General features: G+C 35.2%; 1 protein-coding gene across 1 annotated transcript in view; it reads right to left on the bottom strand.

Annotated features, from left to right (window-relative positions):
• The window catches only part of LOC150075300 (uncharacterized), a 53,218-nt gene that overhangs the window by 22,376 nt on the left and 7,165 nt on the right, over nt 1-23,677 (bottom strand). Inside the window, exons 3-4 of the mRNA XM_090389090.1 lie at nt 14,517-14,640; nt 3,824-3,920 (exon numbers count right to left, since the gene is read on the bottom strand). Coding sequence (XP_090245216.1) covers nt 3,824-3,920; nt 14,517-14,640 — 221 coding nt within the window. The remainder of the gene's footprint in view (nt 1-3,823; nt 3,921-14,516; nt 14,641-23,677) is intronic.

The following is a 23,677-nucleotide window of genomic DNA, read 5'->3' as shown; positions in this document are numbered from 1 at the left end:
AATGGAGCATGTTGGGAATGGTGGGAGGTGTTTTACCAAGATCATTAATACATGAGTTGGAAGAAAAATGGAATGATAGCAGGTCAGCTTTATCCTTGGCTGAAGTGACAACAGAACCATCTGGTTTGGACAGAGGTGGGAGCAGAGATGGGCAAAAGTTGCAGTCAACAGCTTTGGCAAAAGACCAGAATGCTTGGCTACCATTAGGGCAAGAAGCAAGTTTTCTACTCTTAGCCTGTTCAATGACTGCTTTACAATTGTTGCGAGATTTGGTGTAGGCAAAAAATGAAACTGAAGAATTGGAAACAAGCCAATTACAATATGCAACGTTGTTCTCTTGAACAGCCTTAGCACATTTATTAGAAAATCAAGCTTTAGGATAATAGATGAATTTTAAAGTGGAGTGTAGGATAAAGAATTCCATTCCTGCAAGAATAATTTCACTAACACGATCTGAGAAAAAGTTGACATCAAAGTAATCCGACCAAGGAAAAGAAATCTCGCAGGCCATCCCATTTTGCATTCTTGTAATGCCAAACAACACAGGGTTGGGAATAGCCATGAGATAAAGGCTCCATTGGAGAAGAGACAGTCACCAAGTTGTGATCTAAGGTGCCTAAAGGACCTCTTCACTTCAACCCTGTACTTAGAAGGGTTGTTTGTGAGAAAAAGATCAAGAGTGTTGGCTGTATGGTTAGGATTTTCCAGTATACGTGTAGGTAAATGAACAATCTGTGCAAGGTCATTAGTAATTGCAAAAGCCTCAGCATCTCGACCTGCTGGGTCGGTGTGACTAGAAAAACTGAAGCCAGCTGGAGTTGTGAACATTAAAATCCCCAAGGAAAATTACTTCACTGTTAGGAAAGTTGGACTGGAGAAAGTCAAGTTGCAAAGAGAGGAAGTCAAAGAGCTCCAAGTGATTAGTGGAGTTGGGAGAACAGTAGAGACAACAGATGAATTTGACACAATGAGGTAGAGAAAATCTCTACCTCACTGTGTCAAATTCATCTGTTGATTGAAAGATTGTAATTTGGAATCTCCTCTTTTCAAAGTCTCTGACAGGGAATATCGGAACGGACATATGCACAAGTACCACCTTTGAGGCAAAAGGAATCATACAGCTAATAATTTGGGCAACTGAGATGAGCAGTAGTTGAATCAACCAATAACTGAGATTCTGTCAGAAAAAGTACATGGGGTTTGGCAGACTGTAAGTGGAAATGGACATCGTTGAGATTAGAACTGAGACCACATATATTTGTGAAATGAATTAGGAAGTGTTTGGGAGGTTTAGATCTTTTTGCAGATAAGCTTACTCTATTAGTTTGACAATTCGTGGTGTATTCAATAGTAAGAGAAAGTGGGTGGGACATGCTGTATGAAGTAATGAAATTTTTGGATATGGTGTACACATGGTAAGAATATACCCAGCTCCTTGACATAATGTGATCTCGACAATGCTCCCCACATACACACTACTCGGACTCCCCCACCACTCACTACCTGGCAGAGTAGAGGTAGCAAGATCATACATTGGCTGATCCGGAAGCCTCCTAGAGAGTTACCAATAGGTTCAGTCCGGTGTACTAACTAGCGCTGGCCTGCGAACACTGTTTTAGAGCTGTACCCTTGAAATGTAAGGAAGATTGGATCTCGCCATGATGTTCATCATAACCTAAAAAGTCATCAATCATACTGAATGATGGAAGAGATGGGGAAGGGTTGACTGGAACTTAGCTCTGGAGACTAAACATGGGTTCCACCACTTCAAGCCTCCAATAAGCAAAGTGGTGGTATTGCACCATTGATAAGTCATCTACCACCCAGTACTGCCTGGTAACACAGAGGGATGGCATTCCTCCATGTGGTGTGGGCGCACACATACCTCGACCCCTACTTACATTAGTTCATACCTGGGTGGTCACCCACCGTGTGGTGTGCTTGTGCATGGAGGTTATACCCAGGATTACTAACAGTCCCACCATCGTGAAGGTGCAAGCAGAGGATCTGGCTGTCACAGACCGTCCGGACTTTGCCGAAATTGGGTCCACTTGACTTGAGTGTCACCTGAATATCAGTTCCATCAGCGTTTTAGACTCCCAGGTAGCAAGTACAGCATGTCTGGCATATCTGAGAGAGTGTCTGTGACAACCTCAAGGACCATAACTATCTGTATTTGAATACGTAAATCATAGAAGAGTAAACTGCCTTATGATGTTTTGATCTGGTTTGAAACACTGAATTTAATAATTTCCATGTCATAATCATACACGGTCTGCTAAAATGTATCTAGATTATGCTCATTGTTCAAGGTTGAGATAACAGAATACGCTGCAATAAAGCTTAACTTGTTAGATACGTCTCACCCTTACCTTTACACGGTAAGCTGTTCATTCGATTATGGAAGTCTGTTATTGTCGGCTGATAACACAGACTTATTTCATCATATTTCAAAATATGGGTGTGTACTGAACAGTGTATTGTTAAATTTTGCTTTGAAAACTGCAAATGAAACATTTCATTTTCTTAAAATATGGTTACTCTACAATGGGCTGTATACAAGTTTTCAACTGGCACTATTGTTTTAAAGAGTAGGTAGTCACACCATACTTTCAACCACTGTTGAATGTCATCCATGATCTAAATGGAATTATGTTTCAATAAATGATGAAATCATGTGTCAAGTGCAAACTTGGGTATGGAATGATCATAGATTAACTGTCTGCAAAATCTCTGAAAAAAAAAAAAAAAAAAAAAAAAAAAAACCAGCAAAGTGGAACCACAGAGGCTAGATGTTTCCACAATAACAGAGCTGATGCACCCATTGCTATGCATAGTTTTTTTTTATTATTTTTTTTTTTTTATGGCCAAACGATACGTTTCAAGTCCAGCAACCCTGATTCACCAGGTATGGCTCAATGTAACTTTACTTTTATTTTTTGGGGGGGAGGGGCAGGGAACCTTTTGATAATTTCAATAGTGGCTTTCCGGAAATGTTTCCAAGAGTGGGAAAATCATTAAGCTAAAAGCACTACCTGAAAATGACATTTCAAAAGGGATTAAGTCATCTAACCTAGTAAGTATGCTTTGCTTTTTGTCACTATATTATACAGGCTGGGTACTTTTATAATGGACCTCCTATACATAAGTACCTTGAAAATCATGCCTCTGTTATAGAGGCATGATCTTCATCTATGATCTTCTAGTGCAATCATATGTTTGTTATAATAATCATAACTGAAAAAGCTGCTATGATTATTCTACAAATAAATTGTCATTTTAATTGGATGGGAATATAGCTAAAGTTTATCATTTCACATAATCTCTAGGTGGTATAAGCCCATTACCATTATTTTTTTTTTGTGTTTCTCAGACATTAATATTCATACTTGAAATTATTTTATAAAGTCAGAATTCTATAGAAAGGATCGCTGATAAAGCAAAAAAAATTCAGTAAGGAAAAATTTAAGAGAAATAAGTGACATACATTATACATTAGTATTGAGTAAGATGTGTATTTAAGGCTGAAAGCTTATTAAATATAATTTTTGTTATAAAACATTAAGTATATTATGTTTTTCCAATTTTTAAAGTTCTGTAAAACCAAGAATGTTAATGCAAAATTACTGCTTTTTATTGTATCCAAATACATAATTTTTAAAAAATATATTTTCCAGTATTGCATCTTCTGTTTTCAAAGATGCAACATTAGAAAACAAGTAATCTTTAAAATGTTGTCATAGTCATCTGTCTATAAAAACAGACTTTACAAATTGCTGGTATAAAGAATCTTAAAATAACTTCACTATCAGTATTTACCAACCTTGGACATCTGAACATTTATCCAGAAGAAGTTTATCTTTAGTTTCTTTCAGATGCTTTATGTAATCTACGGCCTGTTCCAAGATTTTATTTTTACTCTGCCAATAAAAGAAAAAATTGTAGACTTGGTAGTACATTAAACATGGTGTAAAAAGTTGTGACAGCTGAAACTTAAGAAATTCTTATGAAACATGAAATTTTTCACTTGAGCATTTTTTACAGCAAGATTTCACTTGTTCTTTATGTGGCATGATGCACAGTCAGAAAAGAAATTTAAGTATAGCACATCTAGCCCTGAATTTCAATAAAATCTGTCTTTATATATCAGTTTGTTTGTTTGTTGTTTGTTATTTGGTTTTTAGGAGCATTAGCAACTAAGGCCATATTGCTCCGGGATATGCGGTTTAAGAGAAATAAGTGACATTCCCTGACCTTTCCGCATCCTCTGTATTTGGTGGTGACAAGCTTGAATCCCGGTCTAATCAAGAAGCGTGTGCTACGCACTGCTGCTCCTTCCCACCTGGCTACGGAGGTGCCCTTATATATCAGAAACAAATAATTTACATGGATTATGATTAATAGACATTTCATGGTGTGATTTTCTAATGTATCAAATTCTAGTAGCAGTCTATCCTTATATACTTGGAGAATTGGAATAAATGTGTTGTGTTGTGAATTAACAAGAACTGTGAACAAAGGTTATAAATAAAAAATAAATAAATAACCAAAAAAAAAAAAAAACCACACACACACCAAAATACCAATAAATATATACTGAGTTATACATATATATTATATCTTTTTTGGAAATAGTTTTTTTTTTTTTTTTTTGTTGTTTGGTTGGTTATTTTTTGTTTTTCTTTTGTATTTGTTGATTCCATCCATTAGTAATACATTACCATTTGCCAAGTATCTCAGGACAGTTTGGAGCCAGAATGTCACATTGATGAAGGGGAAGAAAATCATAACATGAATTGTCTGTTTATTATAATCTGCTTTTTTTTTTTTTTTTTTTTTTTTGAAAGATATAATAAAATGTGGGAAGAAATGCTTTACTTCCATTTCTTTCCTTTTGTGGCAAGATTTTTTTGTTAACTATTAACTTGTCAGAAATTACACAAGGATGAGGGGGAAAAGAAAAGCATGTAAGAAACTGCAGAGATAGGTATCATAAAACATTTAATCTAGAAAAGGAGAAATCAAGCAGATAGATATACCTTATACTCTTTTTAAGTAATAATGCAGAGTGCTCACAAATACATTACTGTTATTTGCTAATAACACGTCAGTTCCAGTCTAGCATTAATTTAAAATTATCAATTCTAATCAGTTCGTGTCAATTCTAGGTAATTTTGTTCTGGGTAATAATGTCATCTGTTTATCATGTAGGAGACAGGAACGTAGAATTTTAATTTCCCTTTGTAAACCTTTCTAGAATTTTTGCAATTAGAGCCAACTTTATGCATTTTATTTTGGCTATAAATTAATTTATATTAAACATATATACATACAGATATTTAAATAATATTAATATATGAATCGAAAATTGGGTACCATGTTCAATACATGGACTGCTGCCCCTATGACAGAAGAGGAAAGGTAAGAAGAGCAAGAAAGGAAGAGTAAGTTCAGAGAAATTGAAAACCTAAATATGTTACATACATTGAAATGAAAATAAAATTAATATAAAATAATAATGAAGTAATAGAAGATTAACAAAAATTAAGGTTACCAATAATAGTATAGTGGGGGTAGGAATTTTGAAATTTAGTTTTTAAAGGAAGGTGGTTAGGGAACAAGGCTAAATATCAAAAACTAATAAAGTAGTAGTGTGTGTATCTTGAACAGCCTTTAACAAAGATTAAAAATTAGACAAGGAAATAAACAACCGAATAAATATAATAAATTCTTGCCACAACTGATAAATATGGAGGAATAAAACTTTATTAAAATAGTATACAGAAATATACAGGATTAGAAGTATTGAAAGCTATAAAAATGTGGTTAAAAATTAACCACATATTTTTACACCACATTAAAAATAAATATTTAAGTCACATTACACTCTATTAAGAAGGCAGTTACTTTACAGCATGATGAGCAATGACAAATTCCTTACAGTTTGACTGATTTTACTAATATATTTATCCAGCTTCCTTAGTCTAATAGAAATGGGTGCATGCAACTATTAGAATATTCAATTGATGTTTTCTATTTCCTTTCATTTGTTTTTAGTTCCCCCCCCCATATTTTCTCACAAATTATCACTTCTGCATTTTCTTTTTGCCTTCTTTATTTTTACTTTTATTGTAGCATTTTTTTTTTTTTTAAATTTCATATCTTTCATGTTATATAATGAAGGGATACCATATTGCTCTTAAGTTAATCAAGGAGCACATTGCTGCAAAAGCTTGGTGTTATGTTTTTATCACTTTTATTTGATGTACATATTTTTATTGCTTTTAAACTTTACACATTTTTATTTGTATTTCTTTTTATCATTTTAACCAGGGCTTTTTTTGTAAAATATAAAGTTTTGGAACACTGAGGAAGTCCCCCTAAAGGGGAGAGGGGGGTTTCACAGGTCCTTCCCAAGGAATTTTTTTTAGAAAATGTGTAAAATTTTCAGATTGGGGTTATTTCTTAAAGTCTTAAATGGCCAGTTTTGAATGTCACCCCCCCCAACTAAAATCTCAAGAAAAATCATTATCATTTTGGCCACTTGTTACTTTTCTGCTCTCCCAGAACTCCCACTTCTTTGTTGTAGTGTGTTTAATAGTCACCTTTTCCTTTATTTGATACTTCATTAATATCATACTTACACAATACACAGTAGGCATTCTCATTCCAGAGTGATGCTTTTAAATAATGGCAGATCATAAGCACTAATTTGACATGTTAAATTACGAAAGTATAGTAAATCGGACAAAACTAATTAAATAGGGTAATTTATTAATTATTTAAAATTTAAAAGTAAAAGCATCATCATATTTCTTACTGTAATTTCTTTTCAAGCTGTGCATCTAGCTTAACTATCCACTGACAAACATTGTGCCAACAGCATTAATAATAATTAATATTTTTTTAAATAAATATTTTTTGTTTTAAATATACAATTTATTTGTATTTCTTTTTAACTTCCAGAATGCTATTCCAGCAGGAAAAAAGGCCCTGATTTTAATAAAAGTTTCATTTCTCCACAGTCATTGGTTGTTACAAAAATTTTATATCATAGTTATTCTTGATGCATAAGGCCTTTCTGTAATCAAATTCATAAGTAAAGAAGGAACTCTAAGAGGTGATTTAAACAAAAATTCATTTGGAGTAAAAGTGAAATTAGACAAAAGACAAAATTAGCTGTTTATAACATTTTTTTAGCCAAATTAACTTATGCAGTTGAGAGCTGGGTAAGAAATAAAAAGAACTTGATCAAAAATCAGGATTTTAAGAAAAATTAATGGAACTATCAGATGGAAACAGTGGCAAGACCACGTTACAAACAAAGAAATAAGAAAAACTCTTGAGATAACTAATATCCATCAAAAGTAATTAAAGCAAGCTTAAGATAGTAGAGGTATTTAGAAAGGATTGGGGGAGAAGTAGCTAAATAAATATTCAAAGGAAAAATTAATGGTAGCAGGCCTAGAGTCAGACCAAAAGGATGGGGGAACAGTCATGTAAAGTAAGCATTAGAGAAAGAGAGTTAACCAGTTAAAACTGACGAGCAAGTGGAAGGCTGACAGTTGAGAATTGATTTGTACTATCACACTGATCTGCATACTGAGTAAAACAAGTTTGCACGATATGAAAACGTGTCATCAGGGCCTCAGGATTTACTGGTATCGACACTATTCAGGATCCTTTGAAGCTCCCTCTATCAGAAAACTAATGAGTCACAAATGGAACATATCTCGTATTGTAAGCAATTCACCAACGTCATCAATGTAAGAGTTAGAGGAATACTAAGCTGCTAATAAGTTACTGTTATCTTTAAATGAAGATGCAATTGAACCACAGAACATAATAGAAGAGGAAGTATGGATGAGCAGAAGTTGTGTATTGAGGACTGGGGGGGGGGAAATCAATGCCATTGGAAAGAGACTAAAAGGCTTGATCTACCATTTAAAGAAATGGCAAGTTTCCTACTTACACTTCACTTTCTGTTTATCGATTCTCTAAGCATCCCCAGACATCAAACAGAGAAAACTATGCAGCAAAGTAGGGTAAAAGCAGCTCATTAAATGTATTATATGATCTCTTCTATAATTGGAAATATTTCTTCCATTTGCTTAAAATAATATTATTTATGGGTCAGCATAATTTGCTGGCAAAAGCTACCTATCATCTGATGTGTGAGAAGAAAGTGCCAAAACAGCTGGCTGTCACAATGGTGCCTTGAGCTTTAAATAAATAGTGGATTTGCCTTTTTTGGAGTGGAAAGGGGGGAGGAAGCATTTTTTATGCTAAAATATTAGCATTTCTAATGCAAGTATAAGCCTGAAGCCCTGAAGACCAAACCTGGTTTTTCTCACTGAAGGGATAAAAATGTTTTCCCCAAATATGCAGTAATTCATACAATTTTCTTATTATTTCAATGCTTGCATTGAAATATAATCCTGTAAATTTTAATAATTCAAGTTATTCACTTATAACACTGACATTAACTAATACTGCAAAATTCCAAGGAAATTAATTCGCTACTTTTCATTTACCTTCACAAGTTGGTAAAGTGGCATGTTGATGTCCTCTTGCATTTAACTCATTCAAGCACTGTTGTATTCATTTAATTTTTTAATTAATGATAATTAAATTAATACAGGAATAAAAAATTATGAAAATGGAAAGGAGAAATCTAATTTGCATTTTTGGGAAAACATTTTTATCCCTTCAGTGAGAAAAACCAGGTTTGGTCTTCAGGGCTTTAGGCTTATACTTGCATGAGAAATGCTAATATTTTAATATTAAAAAGGCTCCCCCCCCCCTCTTCCACTCCAAAAAATTCATCATTTCACAATCTGGATATATTAAGAAAGCAATTAACAGTTGTATCAACAATCGCATTTGCCTTTTAGAATCCATGTAAAAAAGGGTGATACAGTCGAACGTGGTTATATTGAGCATCAAGGGACCGACAAAATTTCCTCTGTATAACCGTTACTCGCTAAGTGATAACAGAGATGGGGGGAATCCCTGGGGACTATAAACAATGAACACTTTATATCAGTGATGAGTTAAATCTACCTTTTTTTTTTTAATTCTCAATCACTTGATAAAAAGATAGATTCAAAAAACAAGAAATATTAGAGAGAAAAAAAATAATATAAATATATACCTACATTTAATATTAAACACAATTTATTTGTGTTTAATATACTACACTTAATATTAAACACAATTTATTAAACACAATTAATATCACCTGAGAGGGCATAAATTCAAATTGAGGAAAGACAGATGTAGGATAGACGTGCGGAAATTTGCCTTTAGCCAGCGGGTGGTTGGTTGGTGGAACAGACTTCCATCCCTTGTAGTGGAGGTTGATAGCCTAAATAAGTTTAAGGCTCAGCTGGACAGGTATTTTGAACGAACAGAGGGGTGAAGTAGAAGTGGGTTTTTTTTTTTTTTTTTGGCTGATGCTGCATAAGCTTGCTTTCTTGCATCAAATGCCTCTACTAATGCTAATGCTAATTTGTCTGTAATTTTAAAACCATATACTTAATACTAAACATAATTCATTTCTCTGTAATTAAAAAAAATTCTTTAATAATAAACACTGATTTCAATTAGTCTTTATTTATGAATCTTAAAATTGATGTTTGTTTTAAAGATTTCACTTTGATATTTCTTAAGTTTCCCCTTAAAACACTCAATGCATTAAGTCTCATTACTTGCCTCAGTTCCTTCAAAAAAATTGACTAATGTGTCCATTGCACATTGGACTTGTCAGATTGTCGGCACTGATTTTGATTCAGTTTCAATTGTCATCATCACAATCTTTACCATCGTCATTATAGTCTTTGTTGAGCACAGCATCTACAATGTCACTCTCTGTATGAAGATCACTAGTTAATAAGTTGTCATTGACTCGTAAAAATTCATCGATGTTATCTGTATTGAAACCTACAATGTTGTTATGTAGCAACCATTCGAATAATAATAAGTTGTTTTCTTCATCTACAATTGAAATTTAATTTTGATTTCTTGAAGCAATTCGATATGGTTATTGAATTAACTTTGTTCCACGCATTATTCAATAAATTTATAGCATCCAATATTGATATAGACTTGGTAGGTTTCTATTCTCTTTTACTGATCACACATAGAACTATAAATCTTTTATAAAATCCTTTCATTTATGTATTCCCAAAAAATATCCAAAGTCATCCAAGCTTTCTTGTTTGCAGTGTAATCCACAGGAAGTTGTCTTACGTTTTTGAAACACTGAGATTTTAACAATTTTCCAATAACAAACAATTTTGTTTTATCAGTTCCTGTTATATTTGATTTTTCCCCTTTGAATTTAAATGTATTGTCAGGTGTCAAATTATAAAAAAAGTCCTGTTTCCTCGACGTTGTAGTAGTAGTAGTAGTAGTAAAAATAATAGAGGCATGTGATGCAAGAAAGCAAGTGTATGAGCTTATGTAACATCAGCCAAAAAAAAAAAAAAATTCCACACAACCATTCCCTCTAAAAGTTTGTCCAGTTCCTCCAATATATTTAAGCTATCAACATTCATGACAACAGATAAGTTTGTTCCAGCAATTTAACAACCTGCTGGCTAAATGCAAATTTCTGCACATCTATTCTACAACTGTCTTTCCTAAATTTGAATTTATGGCCCCTCAGGTTCGTAATCTGAGCAAGCAGAAGAATCTCATCAGAATTCAGCGTGCTCAACCCATTCAAGGCCTTATTGAGTACTGCTTACAGGTCTGGAGGCCCCATTTTAGGAAGGATGTAGATTTGCTTGAGCGTGTACAGAGAAGGGCAACAAGATTGGTGAGGGGAATGAAGGGATCCTCTTACCAAGAGAGGCTTAAATTTTGCAAATTGCAGCAGCTGAAGACTAGGAACATGCAAGGTGATCTGATTGAGGTGCACAAGGCCTTGAATGGGTTCAGCATGGTGAATTCTGATGAGATTCTTCCACTTGTTCAGATTACAAACCTAAGGGGACATAAATTCAAATTGAGGAAAGACAGATGTAGAATATATGTCCGGAAATTTGCCTTTAGTCAGCGGGTGGTTAATTGATGATACAAACTTCCATCTGTCATTGTGGAAATTGATAGGTTAAATAAATTTAAGGAGGAACTGGACAAACATTTAGAGGGAATGGTCGTGTAAATTTTTTTTTCTTGGCCGATGCTGCATAAGCTCATAAGCTTGCTTTCTTGCATCACATGCCACTATTACTACTACTTATTCACCCCAATCAGATCACCGCGCAGGTGCCTAATCTCCAGCCACCGCAATTTGCAGAACTTAAGCCTCTCTTGGTAAGAGAATGCCTTCATTCCCCTCACCAATCTTGTTGCCATTCTCTGTACACGTTCAAGCAACTCCACATCCTTCCTAAAACAAAGCCTACAGACCTGTATGCAGTACTCAAGGCATGGCCTGACCATTGCCGTATACAAAGGGATAATCACCTCCTTTTCCCTACTAGCAAAATTCCCATATATCATTGACAATACCCCATGACCTGCCCTGGCAGCATTGCTCAGAAAACTTCATATATGACTACACAATCACTCCCAAATCTTTTTCATTTTCTACCACCCTAAGTGTAGTACCACACACAGTTGGTATGTTCCTCTGGGGTTACTTCTATCCATATACAGTACTTTGCATTTGTCAATGTTAAACTTCAGTTGCCACTTCTCAGCCCATCTGCCCAAATTTTCCAGATTCTGTTGCAGTAGCACAACTGTTGTAAATGTCTTCATCATTGAAATCTTTCCTGATTTGTGCCAAATGAAGCCAATCCATTCATTTCCCATTATTGGATCTGCAGATGGAGAATCTCCACTAATTTTTGCATAAACAATGTTATGTCAGTTTTTAAATCAATCCAGCCAACCGTTGTTACACACAAAATCATCGCACCCAAATTGTTTAGCAAATTTTTCCGCTTAAGCCTTCAAGATCGGACCATCTATTGAAAATCCAGCACTTCTTTGTGTGGCGAAACATTGAAGCAATGCTTCATCAATATTCGTAACCTCACACTTTCTAATTTTTTTTTTTCCGGTTATGTTCTTTTCCAGTGCCGATATGTAAACATCTTTATTCTTCCACCATTGTGGAAGAATAAAGAGGACACTTGAAGAGGACAAAGAAAACATTTTACACACTTCGACATTTTTTGCACCATGTTCTAACTCATGAATAATTGACTTTTTCTTGAATCGATACATTTTTTGTTAGTAGACATGTTTCTGAAGGAAGGGTTCGTTTCTAACTGATTTTACTTTAAAATGAAAAATTGATCTACATACAAAGTTTGTCAGAAGTCCCGAAATGCATACAAAGTTTGTCAGAAGTCCAAGTCCTGTTTCCAAAATTCTTAGAAGTCCCAAAATAAATTTATGGTTTAGTGAATACAAGGCAATCTGTAAATAGGGTAATGTGACAAGCGGAAACAATGCACTATTGTATAGTCCCTGTCCCCAGAAGGACCAGGTCATAAACCAGCCGCTAATCCGATGCAGGTGGTCAATAAAGCTAAGTCACCCTTTTCATTTTTGTCTATTCCAAGAATTGGGTTTTATCAACTACCTGTGCAATTAAGAACGTTTGCATAGTTACCAAAATTTGTTCAGTATTTCCATGTAGTACACTTGTTATAACAGTGAGCGATTGTATGGGAATACATGTAAATTAAAATCATTATGGCTTTTTGCTCATTACAGCTGTGATCTCGTTATTTCCGTGCTCACTATAACTAAGTTCGGCCCTATTTCTCTTATTTTAACTTATTCAGTAAACTTCATAACTCAGCACAAACTGCTTTTGCAAATTATAGCTATATAGCTGCTCAGACAGCATTGCTTGAGTGAGCTAGCAACTAGGCTGACATCACTTTAGAACAGCCAAGAGCAAAGAGACCGAAAATGCCATTGTAACAGGTGGAAATATATGTGCTTTATTAAATCTATGGCTAATCACTTCTATAAACAGCAACCCATTGGCATGCACACATGCAACAGATTTAATTATACACAACCAGGGTCTTTTCCAGCATGATAAATAATTATATTAAGGAGAAAAAAAAGTTAGGTGACAAATTCATTTATTGAATTTACCCACTCATACTCACACTATGGAGTGGCAAGTTTGTGTCCAGCTGTGAAGGCTAAAGTCAAATGTCATATGATTTCTATTGGATGCAATAAAATTTACATATTCATTTTACCAAACTTCAAGCTGAAATGGTTAAAGATTCACCATCACCATCATCAGTCATTCCACAGGTCGACGTATGAAGCCTCGACACCATGCCCTGTCCGTGTACTTCTTTCTGTTGTTGATTTCACTCCAGTTTCCTCCTCTCTTAATGACATCAGTCTTTATCATGTCTTGCCAACTCATTCTTGGTTTCCCCTTGGTCTTCTGTCTCTTAATTGGAAATCAAACATTTTTCTTGGCAAATGCCTCTTGTTCATCCTCTTGACATGTCCAAAACATTTCAAATGGGACCTTTCAATCCTATTCTGGAGTTTTTTAACCTGAATTCTTTCCCTAATCACATCATTCCTGATTTTGTTGCGTCTTGTCTTTCCGGCTATACTCCTCACAAATCTCATTTCTGCCCCCTGAATTCTGCTTTCAGAATTCCTGAATTCCTTTTTCCTCACAGTCCAAGTTTCAGATGCATATGTCAGATCTCTTGTCTGCCTATAGAAATTCCCACCCACTTCTATCCTTCTACTTATTTCTTCGTCTATCACTCCAGTCTTTGTAATGGTGCTTCCTAGATACCTGAAGTTGTTAACCATTTTTAGCTCTTTCCCTTCCATTGTAATGCATCCATCAAGCTCACCACTGCTCTTTAGAACCATTACTTCACTCTTCTCCTGACTGAAAACCAGTCCAAATTCATTGGCCATACTAGCCCATATATCAACCTGCCATTGCACTTGTTCCCTGCTCTCTCCCCATATGCAGAGGTCATCTGCAAAGAGCATGACTTTCATCTGGTCCTGTCCAAGTTGTTCCACCACTGTACATTGCACATCATTCATAACAGCTATGAATAGTAGTGGTAACAGGATGCCTCCTTGCCTCAAACCTGATGTTATTTCGAAGCTCTCCGTCAACCCCATCACTGTTCTTACTTTGCTCACTGTATTGGTGCACATATTCTCAATTCTCTCCACAAGATGTTCCTCTATCCCCAAGTTTCTCAAACCTCCCATACTTTCTCTCTTTACGGCATCAAATGCTTTCTTTATATCCAAAAATGCCATCCATAATTCTTTGTGTTCATAATAAAGATTATAACAGTAAAATATTTTTTCTGATATCCACATGAGTAGGTTCATTTTTGATTAGACTGCTCCCTTCACAAAATATGTTTAGATTCATTTGATAGATATGAGATACCTTCTTAAAGCAAGTAAAATATTTCTTAAATACAGAAATGTAATGTAGAAAATTATGAAAACGTTAGTTTATTTCTTATGGATACCTGCTTCTCAGAATCATGATTTGGTAAGAGATCCCCTATTCGAAGTATCCAAGCATTCATTTTATCTTTACGTCGCCGTTCAACTTCATTATGAACCTGTCTCTTTCGATCTCGAACAGGTCTACTGCAATTATATAAAATACTTCCATTACATTACTAATTGACACACAACACTACATTTAGTTAAGAATGGCACTGAAAAAAATTCATTAATTAGAAATACAAGCTAGCCGAAAAGAGCATAAAAAATTTAGAAACTGATTTAACAAAGTGGTTTACAATGGAAGAAAACTGATACTATATCATTATAAGAAGGAATACACTGTCCAAATTCATGCTCGAGTGTAACTATGAGAGTGTAATTAAAGAATGCAAGAATCAGGATGGATTGATAATTAATCTGTAAAATACCAGATAAAATGTGTTTGGCAGAAATGACTTGCAATTTTTCTGAAGCTCTATGGTATTGTTTGTTATAAACAGTTTTTATGGATGTTGTACCGAAAATGAAATATGAATCAAATAATTCCTGGTGGACCAACATCATTTCTGCATCCTATAGATGTTTGTGTAAATCTGTTGAACCTTCTCTTTATTTAATATATATATAAACTTGAGGGTGACTATTGCAGTCATGATTTATTAATCTTATTCATTCAGAATAATTGAGGTCTAAAAATTAGATTTGTATGAGTATGTTTTTCCAGGTATTGGGATCCCTTAATGTGCAAAGGCAGGAGGGCTTTAGTTCTCCCTCAAAATAGTGGAATTTAATATCCCTGACTGCTTAAATTATTATTTCTTATGAACAAGTTAAAAAAGATATGCAAAACATAAAGATAAAACATTCTCACCTGCTCCAGTTCATAAAGAATTTGTGGCCTTTAAATAAAATTATGCAACCAATTCTAATTGTGCAGTCGGATATGAAGTTTTCTGAGCAGTGCAGACAGGCTGCCAGAGCAGGTCATGGATTCTTATCAATGATATACATGAATTTTGCTAGCAGGGATAAGGAGTGATTATCACCTTGCATAAGGAATTGGTCAGGCCAATCCTTGAGTACTGTGTGCAGATCTGGAGGCCTCATCTTAGGAAGGATGTAGAGTTGTTAGAATGAGTACAGGGAAGGGCAACAAGGCTGGTGAGGGGAACAAAGGGATGCTCTAATCAAGAAATGCTTAAGTTCTGCAAATTGCAGGGTCTGGAGACTAGGCACCTGTGAGGTGATCTGATTGAGGTATATAAGGCCTTGAATGGTTGGCTCAATGCTGATGAGATTCATCCTCTTGCTCTGATTACAAACCTGAGGGGGCATAAACTCATATTGAGGAAAGACAGTTGTAGAATAGATGTGTGGAAATTTGCGTTTAGCTAGTGTGTAGTTGATTGCTGGAACAAACTGTTCTGTCGTGGAAGTTGATAGCTTGAAGAAATTCAAGGAAGACGACGGACAAGCTTTGCTTTTGGAGCAAATTGGATGGGTGAAATAGGAAGGGGTTATTTATTTATTTTTTTTTTTTTGCTGATGCTGTATAAACTTGCTTTCTTGCATCACATGCCTCTGCTAATGCAAAAATAGGCAGCTTATTCTTAAATTACAATTTTTTTAGAAAACTTTCCAGATGGGAATAAACATGTTTTATAGAAATAATTTATGCTTTTCTTGCAATTGGTGCCATTACAGGATTAATTAACCTCAGGATTCATTTCTCACTGAAACTTTAATATTCCAAATTAGTGAAAGAGCAATTTTGAATTGAACAGCTTTCTCTCTTGGTTTATTCTCACTATGCTTTATTTGGGAGCTTACCTCCAAATTCTTCCTTTAGATATCCATCTATGTGTATGCGTGTAAGCACAATTTCTTTAATTTATTTTGTTAATTATGTAATGTTCTTTAGCTTGTGCATGATCCAATTTTAAAGTCCTTGCCATGAAAATATGACTGATAGCAAAGCAATAATTGCCTAACTGAGAGATGCTGTTTGCAGAATACAGGATTCATTATGTGATATATAAAAAAAAAAAAAAAAAACAAAAAAAAACAAAACCCTCTACCAATGGACCGCATAGATAATTTTGACCAGTAGCTCATGAGAATTTCCTGCATCCACAAATACAGGGTAGCAACACACCCCTCCTTTAACAAAACTAAAACATTATGATGTGAATAGGGTACATGATACAAATCTGAAACCACTTCCAGGTGATAGGGGATATCTCCAAATTTTTATTCACCAACTGATAAGTCCACTCTGCATATGTAGACAGCAGCATAATTGCAAAGCTGTAATCACGGTGCAATTTAAATTTACCGAAACCGAGAAGGTGCAGTGCATATTTAGTTTTATTGAAATGCAGTCTTCCACCTGTTATGCATAAATTCCAAACAGGATTTAAAAAGAAGATATCAAGTAGACCCACAGTTCTGCAATAGTATAGAAATTTCATAAGGGATACCTGTTTGAGCCTAGCAGAGGTGGCAGTCAAACAAAAGTCAGTAAGGGTGCAAGTGAAGATGGTTCAAGGAAGTTTTACAAAAAGCCCAAAGAAATCCATATGAGATGCCAGTTGCTAAATCAGCAGTGTAACATGTTATATCGCTGTCTGAGGTTGTACCCATATAAGTTACATCTCATACAGAAGCTACCGATCGACATTCTCTCTTTCATGATTGAGCAGGAATTATTACTTTTATTTGTAGTGGGAAACTGGGACCAGAAAATTATGGTCCCAGTTTCCAACTACAAATAAAACTAGGACCAAAATCAAGATAACAGAATTTTGTTGATAAATTTAGCCATGACCACAGTTTGTATTTATACTGCCATCTACTACAGAATGTATATTTTCCAATTGGTAAAGAAAAACTTGGTCATATCCTCTATCACTTGTAAGCAATTTCACAATTGTGTCATGTACCATATTCACACAATAACATTTTAGTTTTGTAAAGGAGATATGTGGACACCCTGTACATTCAATATTACTGTATATTCGATAAAAATGCTACATGATACTTAAAATTATTTTCATAACTGGTTTAGTAACAGAGATGTCCAGCTTTCTGACTAGAGATGATAGCAATTTTCCTATGCTTCACTTACCATTTTCACAAGGCAGTGTTCTGGTGGTTGTTGAAGTTATTTAATCACTTCATTATTAAAATAATGAAGTCATTAAATGCTGTTAATGAAATACACAAAGTCTGTTCATATTTAACCAGTATTCCAAGGGAATACTGGTCAAAATTCTCAAATAGTATTACAAATTAAAAAAGTATTACAATATTTACATGTTATTTTAAGAAATTAAATTCCTTTAATTTGTGGTAGAGATATATGCAGAAAATTTAAAAAGGGAAAGTGTGACTCATTGAAGGGGGAGATATGCTATTAAATTTAAAAAATTCTGTGAGCAAAAATGATGAATATGGACTTATATAATTATCTGTAATAAAAAAGAAATAGCCAAAATAAAATACTGTAAACAAAGTAGTTTACATTTATTTTTACTAAAATCTTAATGTGTTAACTAAATATTGTGTTATTTATTATACTTAATTAATTTAAACATATATACAACAATAGTCAAAAAGAAAAACTGTGTAAACAACCAGTTAAGTGAATTTCATTTCTTCAAATTACTGAAACTAACTGCACTGACCTCTGCAAAGGGGAAACTCCCTTTGTCCACTCCCTATAGTGGACATTTTCTTCTGAATCAATGGTATCTACTTTAGAGAGGTTTCACTGTTGTGCAGAGGCAGTTTTGTAGCCAAGTGGCATGACTATTGCAGTTTGTACAGCATCATCAAAAAAAAAAAAAGGAGGGGGGAACCTCTTCCCACATCACCTTTCCATTTCTTCTAATAATGTCTAATTTCTTCTTAAATTCATTCAAATTACCAATTTAGAATTAGCATTAGTAGTGGTAAATGATACAAGTAAGCAAGTTTATACAGCATCAGCAAAAAAAAAAAAAAAAAAAAACACCCCAAAACCTCCCATTTCATCTATTCATCCCCTCTAGTATGTCTAGTTCTTCCTTGAATTTTATTTAAAATATAAACTTCCACAACAGATGGAAGTTTGTACCAGCAATCAACCACCCACTGGCTAAAAGCAACTGCTACATATCTATTCTGCAAGTGTCCTTCCTACTTGAATTTGTGTCCCCTCATGTGTAGTCTGAGCAAGAGAAAGAATACCATCAGCATTCAGCTTTCTCAAAACATTCAAAGTTACACACTTCAATCAGATCACCTCACAGGTGCCTAAGCCTCCAGATGCTGCAATTTGCAGAACTGAAAGCTTTCTAGGTAAGAGCACCCTTTTGTTCCCTTTACCAATCTGGTTGCCCTTCCGTGCACCCATTCCAGCAGATCTACATCCATCCTAAAGTGATGCCTCCAGATCTGTATACAATACTACAGATGCATTCTATCCTATCCCTCCTTATCCCTGCTAGCAAAGTTTCTGTATATTACCGACAAAATCCCATGAGCTGTCCTGGCTGCATATCTGCACTGCTCAGAGAATTTCATATCTGACTGCACAATTACCTCCCCTCCCAAATCCTTTTAATTTTCCACTACTCTGAGTTTAGTACTACTCACTTGGTACATTACTCTGGGGTTACTGCTACCCATATGCAGTACTTTGCATTTGTTAATGTTAAACCTCAATTGCTATTTCTCAGCCAATCTGCTTAACTTTTCTAGATCCTGTTGCAGTAGCATACCATCATTACTGTCATTAACCACCTTGCCAACCTTTGTATCATCTGCAAAATTAGATATTAAGGCTGATATGCCTTCGTGAATATCATTAATAAATAATGCGAACAGTACAGGAGCCCAACAATGAACCCCGATGGACACTACAAATAACATTAGTTCATAAAGAGCAATAGCCATTGATTACAACTGTCTTCTCCCAATCAATCACCCCTTTATACACAGCAGCAACTTGCCCTTAATGCCACAGCAGTCTTTTATGTTCAACAGTATCAAAAGCTTTTCTGAAATCCAAGTATAGGTAGCCCTCATTTTGCACTGGTTCAATCTGTGCCAATTCACAATAGCGCTGATCACTAACCACAATGCCATTTTTATTTTTATTTATTTATTTTTGCAATTTTTTTTATAAATTGAAAGTTTAAAATCATCAGACAAAATTTATTGGCATCATACTGTGCTATGTACCATGTACTGTTCATGTGATTTAGAACAATTTGAGTCAATCAGCACATCTGTATCAGAAACGAGAAAGATTCCCGCCCTCAGAGTAACCACTCACGGATGTGGGTAGCAAAGGTCCATGCAGTGAAGCATTCAGCTGGTTGTTTACACTATTTACATGTACTGGAAATTTATTACGCTAACATTTTTTTTATTAATTGTGCTATTAATAAATTAAATAATAATAGTAATATCCATATGCAGTTTTTGCCAATCGTGCTATAAAGTTTTTAATTTAATAGAATAAAGTGATGCCATGTCTGGTAAAAGAAGGTTACCGAATCCTAGTGCAATATTCGGAGGATGGAATCTGGTGAAAGCCACCCTAATGTGTGTGAATATGCCTCCATAAAGTATCAGTACAACTACACTGGTGTGCAAAATTTAAGGACCAGTCAGGTTTTCACCTGTAGCTTCTCATAAGAGTGACCTGGATATGGGAAAAGCATACCAAAGGAACCTCGTGAGGTACAGAAATGAAGAAAACACCGATACAATAATGAAAACAAAACGGTACAGAGGGACTTTATTCAAAAATGGCAACATAGCACTGGCTGCCATGATACAGATGCATCACTGCCAAAGATGGAACAAAGGGAAGAGGTGGTCCTCAGTAGGAGATATGGCCACCCCTAATGTCGATGCAGGTTTTGCACAGCTTGTCCATACTCAGAACAATGTTGTTGATAAGTTCTTGTGGTAACATCATCCATTCCTCTGTCAGTGCCATCTTCAGCTGGTGAAAATTGGCCTGCCCATTTCGGTGGAATGGGCAGGCCAATCCATACGAACAATGTCCTCACTTTCCAAAAGCATATCAAAAGCTGCAGTGCGATGGGGTGTGGCGTTATCATCCATAAACACAAACTAGGGCAATGGCATCTCTGAACAGATGCACAGGGAAGGATTACCTCAGTACAGTAGCGTGCAGTACCACAGATTACAGTACCGCCCTCCAGTATCTGGAGTTGTGTACGTCCATTCAAAATAACTTCTCCCCAGACAAGAACACCTCGACCGCCACATCGATCCCTTTCAGTGATGTCTGTGGCCAACCTCTCGCCAGATTAGCTGGCGTCCAGAATTGCTGCTGAGACTGAATCTACTCTCATCAGTAAAGTGTACCTTAAGTAAAGATTTTTTGGTTGTAACCTTTAGAAATAGTATTTGTCCTTAAGTTTTGCACGCCAGCATATGAAGAATGCTAATAAATTAAAACAAAATTGATGCAAAGTGGTAGGTAAAATTTTTGATGCCCAGAACCTAACCCTGTGATTTTCGATTGACTCCATTATATAAAGGGTTCCATTTGCGCATATCCCCCCCAGGAACCTAACCCCAACGTAAATTGAGGGCTACCTGTATCTGATATCAAAAATATTTTTTGCATCTTTGTGACTATATTGCAGTATCCAATCAAATTGGTCAGACAAACTGGATACTACATTGCAGTATCCAATTTTATTGGATACTGCAATGTAGTCACAAAGATGCAAAAAATATTTTTGATATCATATACAGGTAGCCCTCAATTTATGTTGGAGTTAGGTTCCTGGAGGGACAGGCGCAAATGGAACCCTTTATATAATGGAGTCAATCGGAAATCACAGGGTTAGGTTCTGGGCATCAAAAATCAGACAAGATTTCCATTTAACAAACCCATGCTGTGTCTGAGGTATAATTGCAACCTTATCTAAATGATTCTGCATTACTTCTTTTACCAGAGACTCCATTATTTTCCCAGGAACAGAAGTTAAACAGGTCTGTAATTACTCGTGTCACCTTTTGTGAATTGGGGATATATTCGCATATCTCCAGTCCACAGGGTCCACCCGTGAATCCAAGGATGTTCTCGTAATTATTGCTAAGGGCTTGCTTACTTCCGCTGCTGCCTCCCTTAATATAATTGGATAGATTGCATCCACCCCAGGTGCCTTTCTTATGTTTAACTTAAACAAATTCTCTTTACTTTCCTCTTAGTTATTACGAAATCATTTAGCTCTGCTGGAATTTGATAAACTTCTGGCATTCCATCTAGCATATGGTAGATTTATATCTACAATATGCTTTGTGTCAACTGATAACTTATATGCATCCCATGCATTTTTATTCTCTGCCATGAGTCTTATCAGTTCATCTGACATCCATTTAGGCCTATACCTTGTAGAGTATTTTTTGGTTGTTATGAAAAGCCTAGTAGCTTATGATTAATTCCTTGAATGCTTCCCGTTTAGAATTTGATGATGGTAACATCAGTTGGTTCCATTGTATAAAATTTTTAAAAACTGTCTGAAACTACTGTAGTCACCTTTATGAAAGCAAAAACCCTTCCCTTTACTCTTGATTATAGTTAAACTTTAAGTAAATCTCAAATAAATACACTGTGATCACTGCCACCTAGTGGTTCTTTTATCTGCAGATTTTTAATGCATGAATGAATTTCCCACAACACTTGATGAAAGTTTGTTCTGCAATTACTCACTCTCTGGCTGAAAGGAAATTTTTGCACATCTATCCTGTAATCATCTTTTCTCAAATTAAATTTATGCCCCTTATGTCTATTGTCTGAGAGCAAGAGTAAGCATGCCACCAGCATTTAGTTTACCCAATCCATTTAAAGCCTTAAACACCTCAACCAGGTCTCCCTCTCAGGTGCATAGTTTCCAGAAGCTGGAATTTGTAGAACTGAAATCATTCTTGACATGTGTACCCTTTTGTGCCCCAGACCAATCTTGCTCTTCTCGGAACCCATTTTAAATTTCATGCTAATTTTAGTTATAATTCAAGGGATGCTCTGAAAGTAAGGAACAAAAGAACACCAAGCACAGCATTTATTACCATAAAGATAAAAATGCTTGCCTACACCATAAAGTGAGTGGCAGAGAAACAGGAAATTATAAAAACTTGAGTAGGGATAATTCAGCTAAATGTGTTGTGATGTTGTTAGCATCACAGTACTCAGTAACCATGGAAACGTGGACTGATATGCTACATGCATTCATCGTTAAGACATATTATGAAAATTATATTGTGGCCACTCAATACTTATTTCACTACAATTTTCACATCAACTGTAATAATTCCATACCACCTGTTTATGGCATTAAGACCTGGATTAAGAACTTCAAGTAAACAGTTTTGCACTAAAAAAAACCTCAAAGTAAAGAAAGGAGTGTATGTATATCAGAAAACATTGCTGCTATTAACTCACTACCATCAAAGAGAGTCCAAGGCATTTTGCACATTACCATGCAGTTTTGTTAAACATTTCAAATAGCAGTTTATGGCTTAGGCATATTTTGCAAAGAGACTTGAAATTTCCATCCAGGCAATGCATGCACTTTAAGATCATGATAATGTTAAACACTCAAATTTTTTTTGTTATCCACTCCTGACTCTTCTGGACAAGAATTCAAACTTTATTCACAATCTGTTTATGATTGAGGAAGCACATTTTCATCTTTCTGGATTTGTTAATAAGCAAAATATTTTTAGTACTGGTTGGATACCCCCCCCCCCCCGCCCATCTACTGCACCAGAAACCTTTATGCAGTGCCACGGTTATAGTGTGCATGACATTGTCTTTTGGTATTACTGGTGCTTACTTCTTCAAGCAAGACAATGAAAATGTACGAACAGTGACATCTGCTCATTATGATGATTTAGAGCAGCTATCATCTTTTAAGGATACAAAAGGTGATATTTCTGTACACGTTGCTAATGACTGAGACATTTCTGACAAGAATTAATCTGATTTCCTCAAGCTAATGATGACATTTATCAGCAGGACATCACTACAATACTAATGAATACTGTAAAGCTGCTGTTTCCCAATCATGTCATTCCTGGACATGCAAGATTGCCTGATTTGATTACTTTTTTTTTTTTTTTTTTTTTTTTTTGCAGGGTTATCTGA

The sequence above is a fragment of the Mastigoproctus giganteus genome, chromosome 14 (genome assembly GCF_048544385.1).
Source record: "Mastigoproctus giganteus isolate SK-2022 chromosome 14, ASM4854438v1, whole genome shotgun sequence".
In the NCBI taxonomy this organism is placed as follows: Eukaryota; Metazoa; Arthropoda; class Arachnida; order Uropygi; family Thelyphonidae; genus Mastigoproctus; species Mastigoproctus giganteus.
This window is presented reverse-complemented; position numbering and strand designations above follow the sequence as displayed.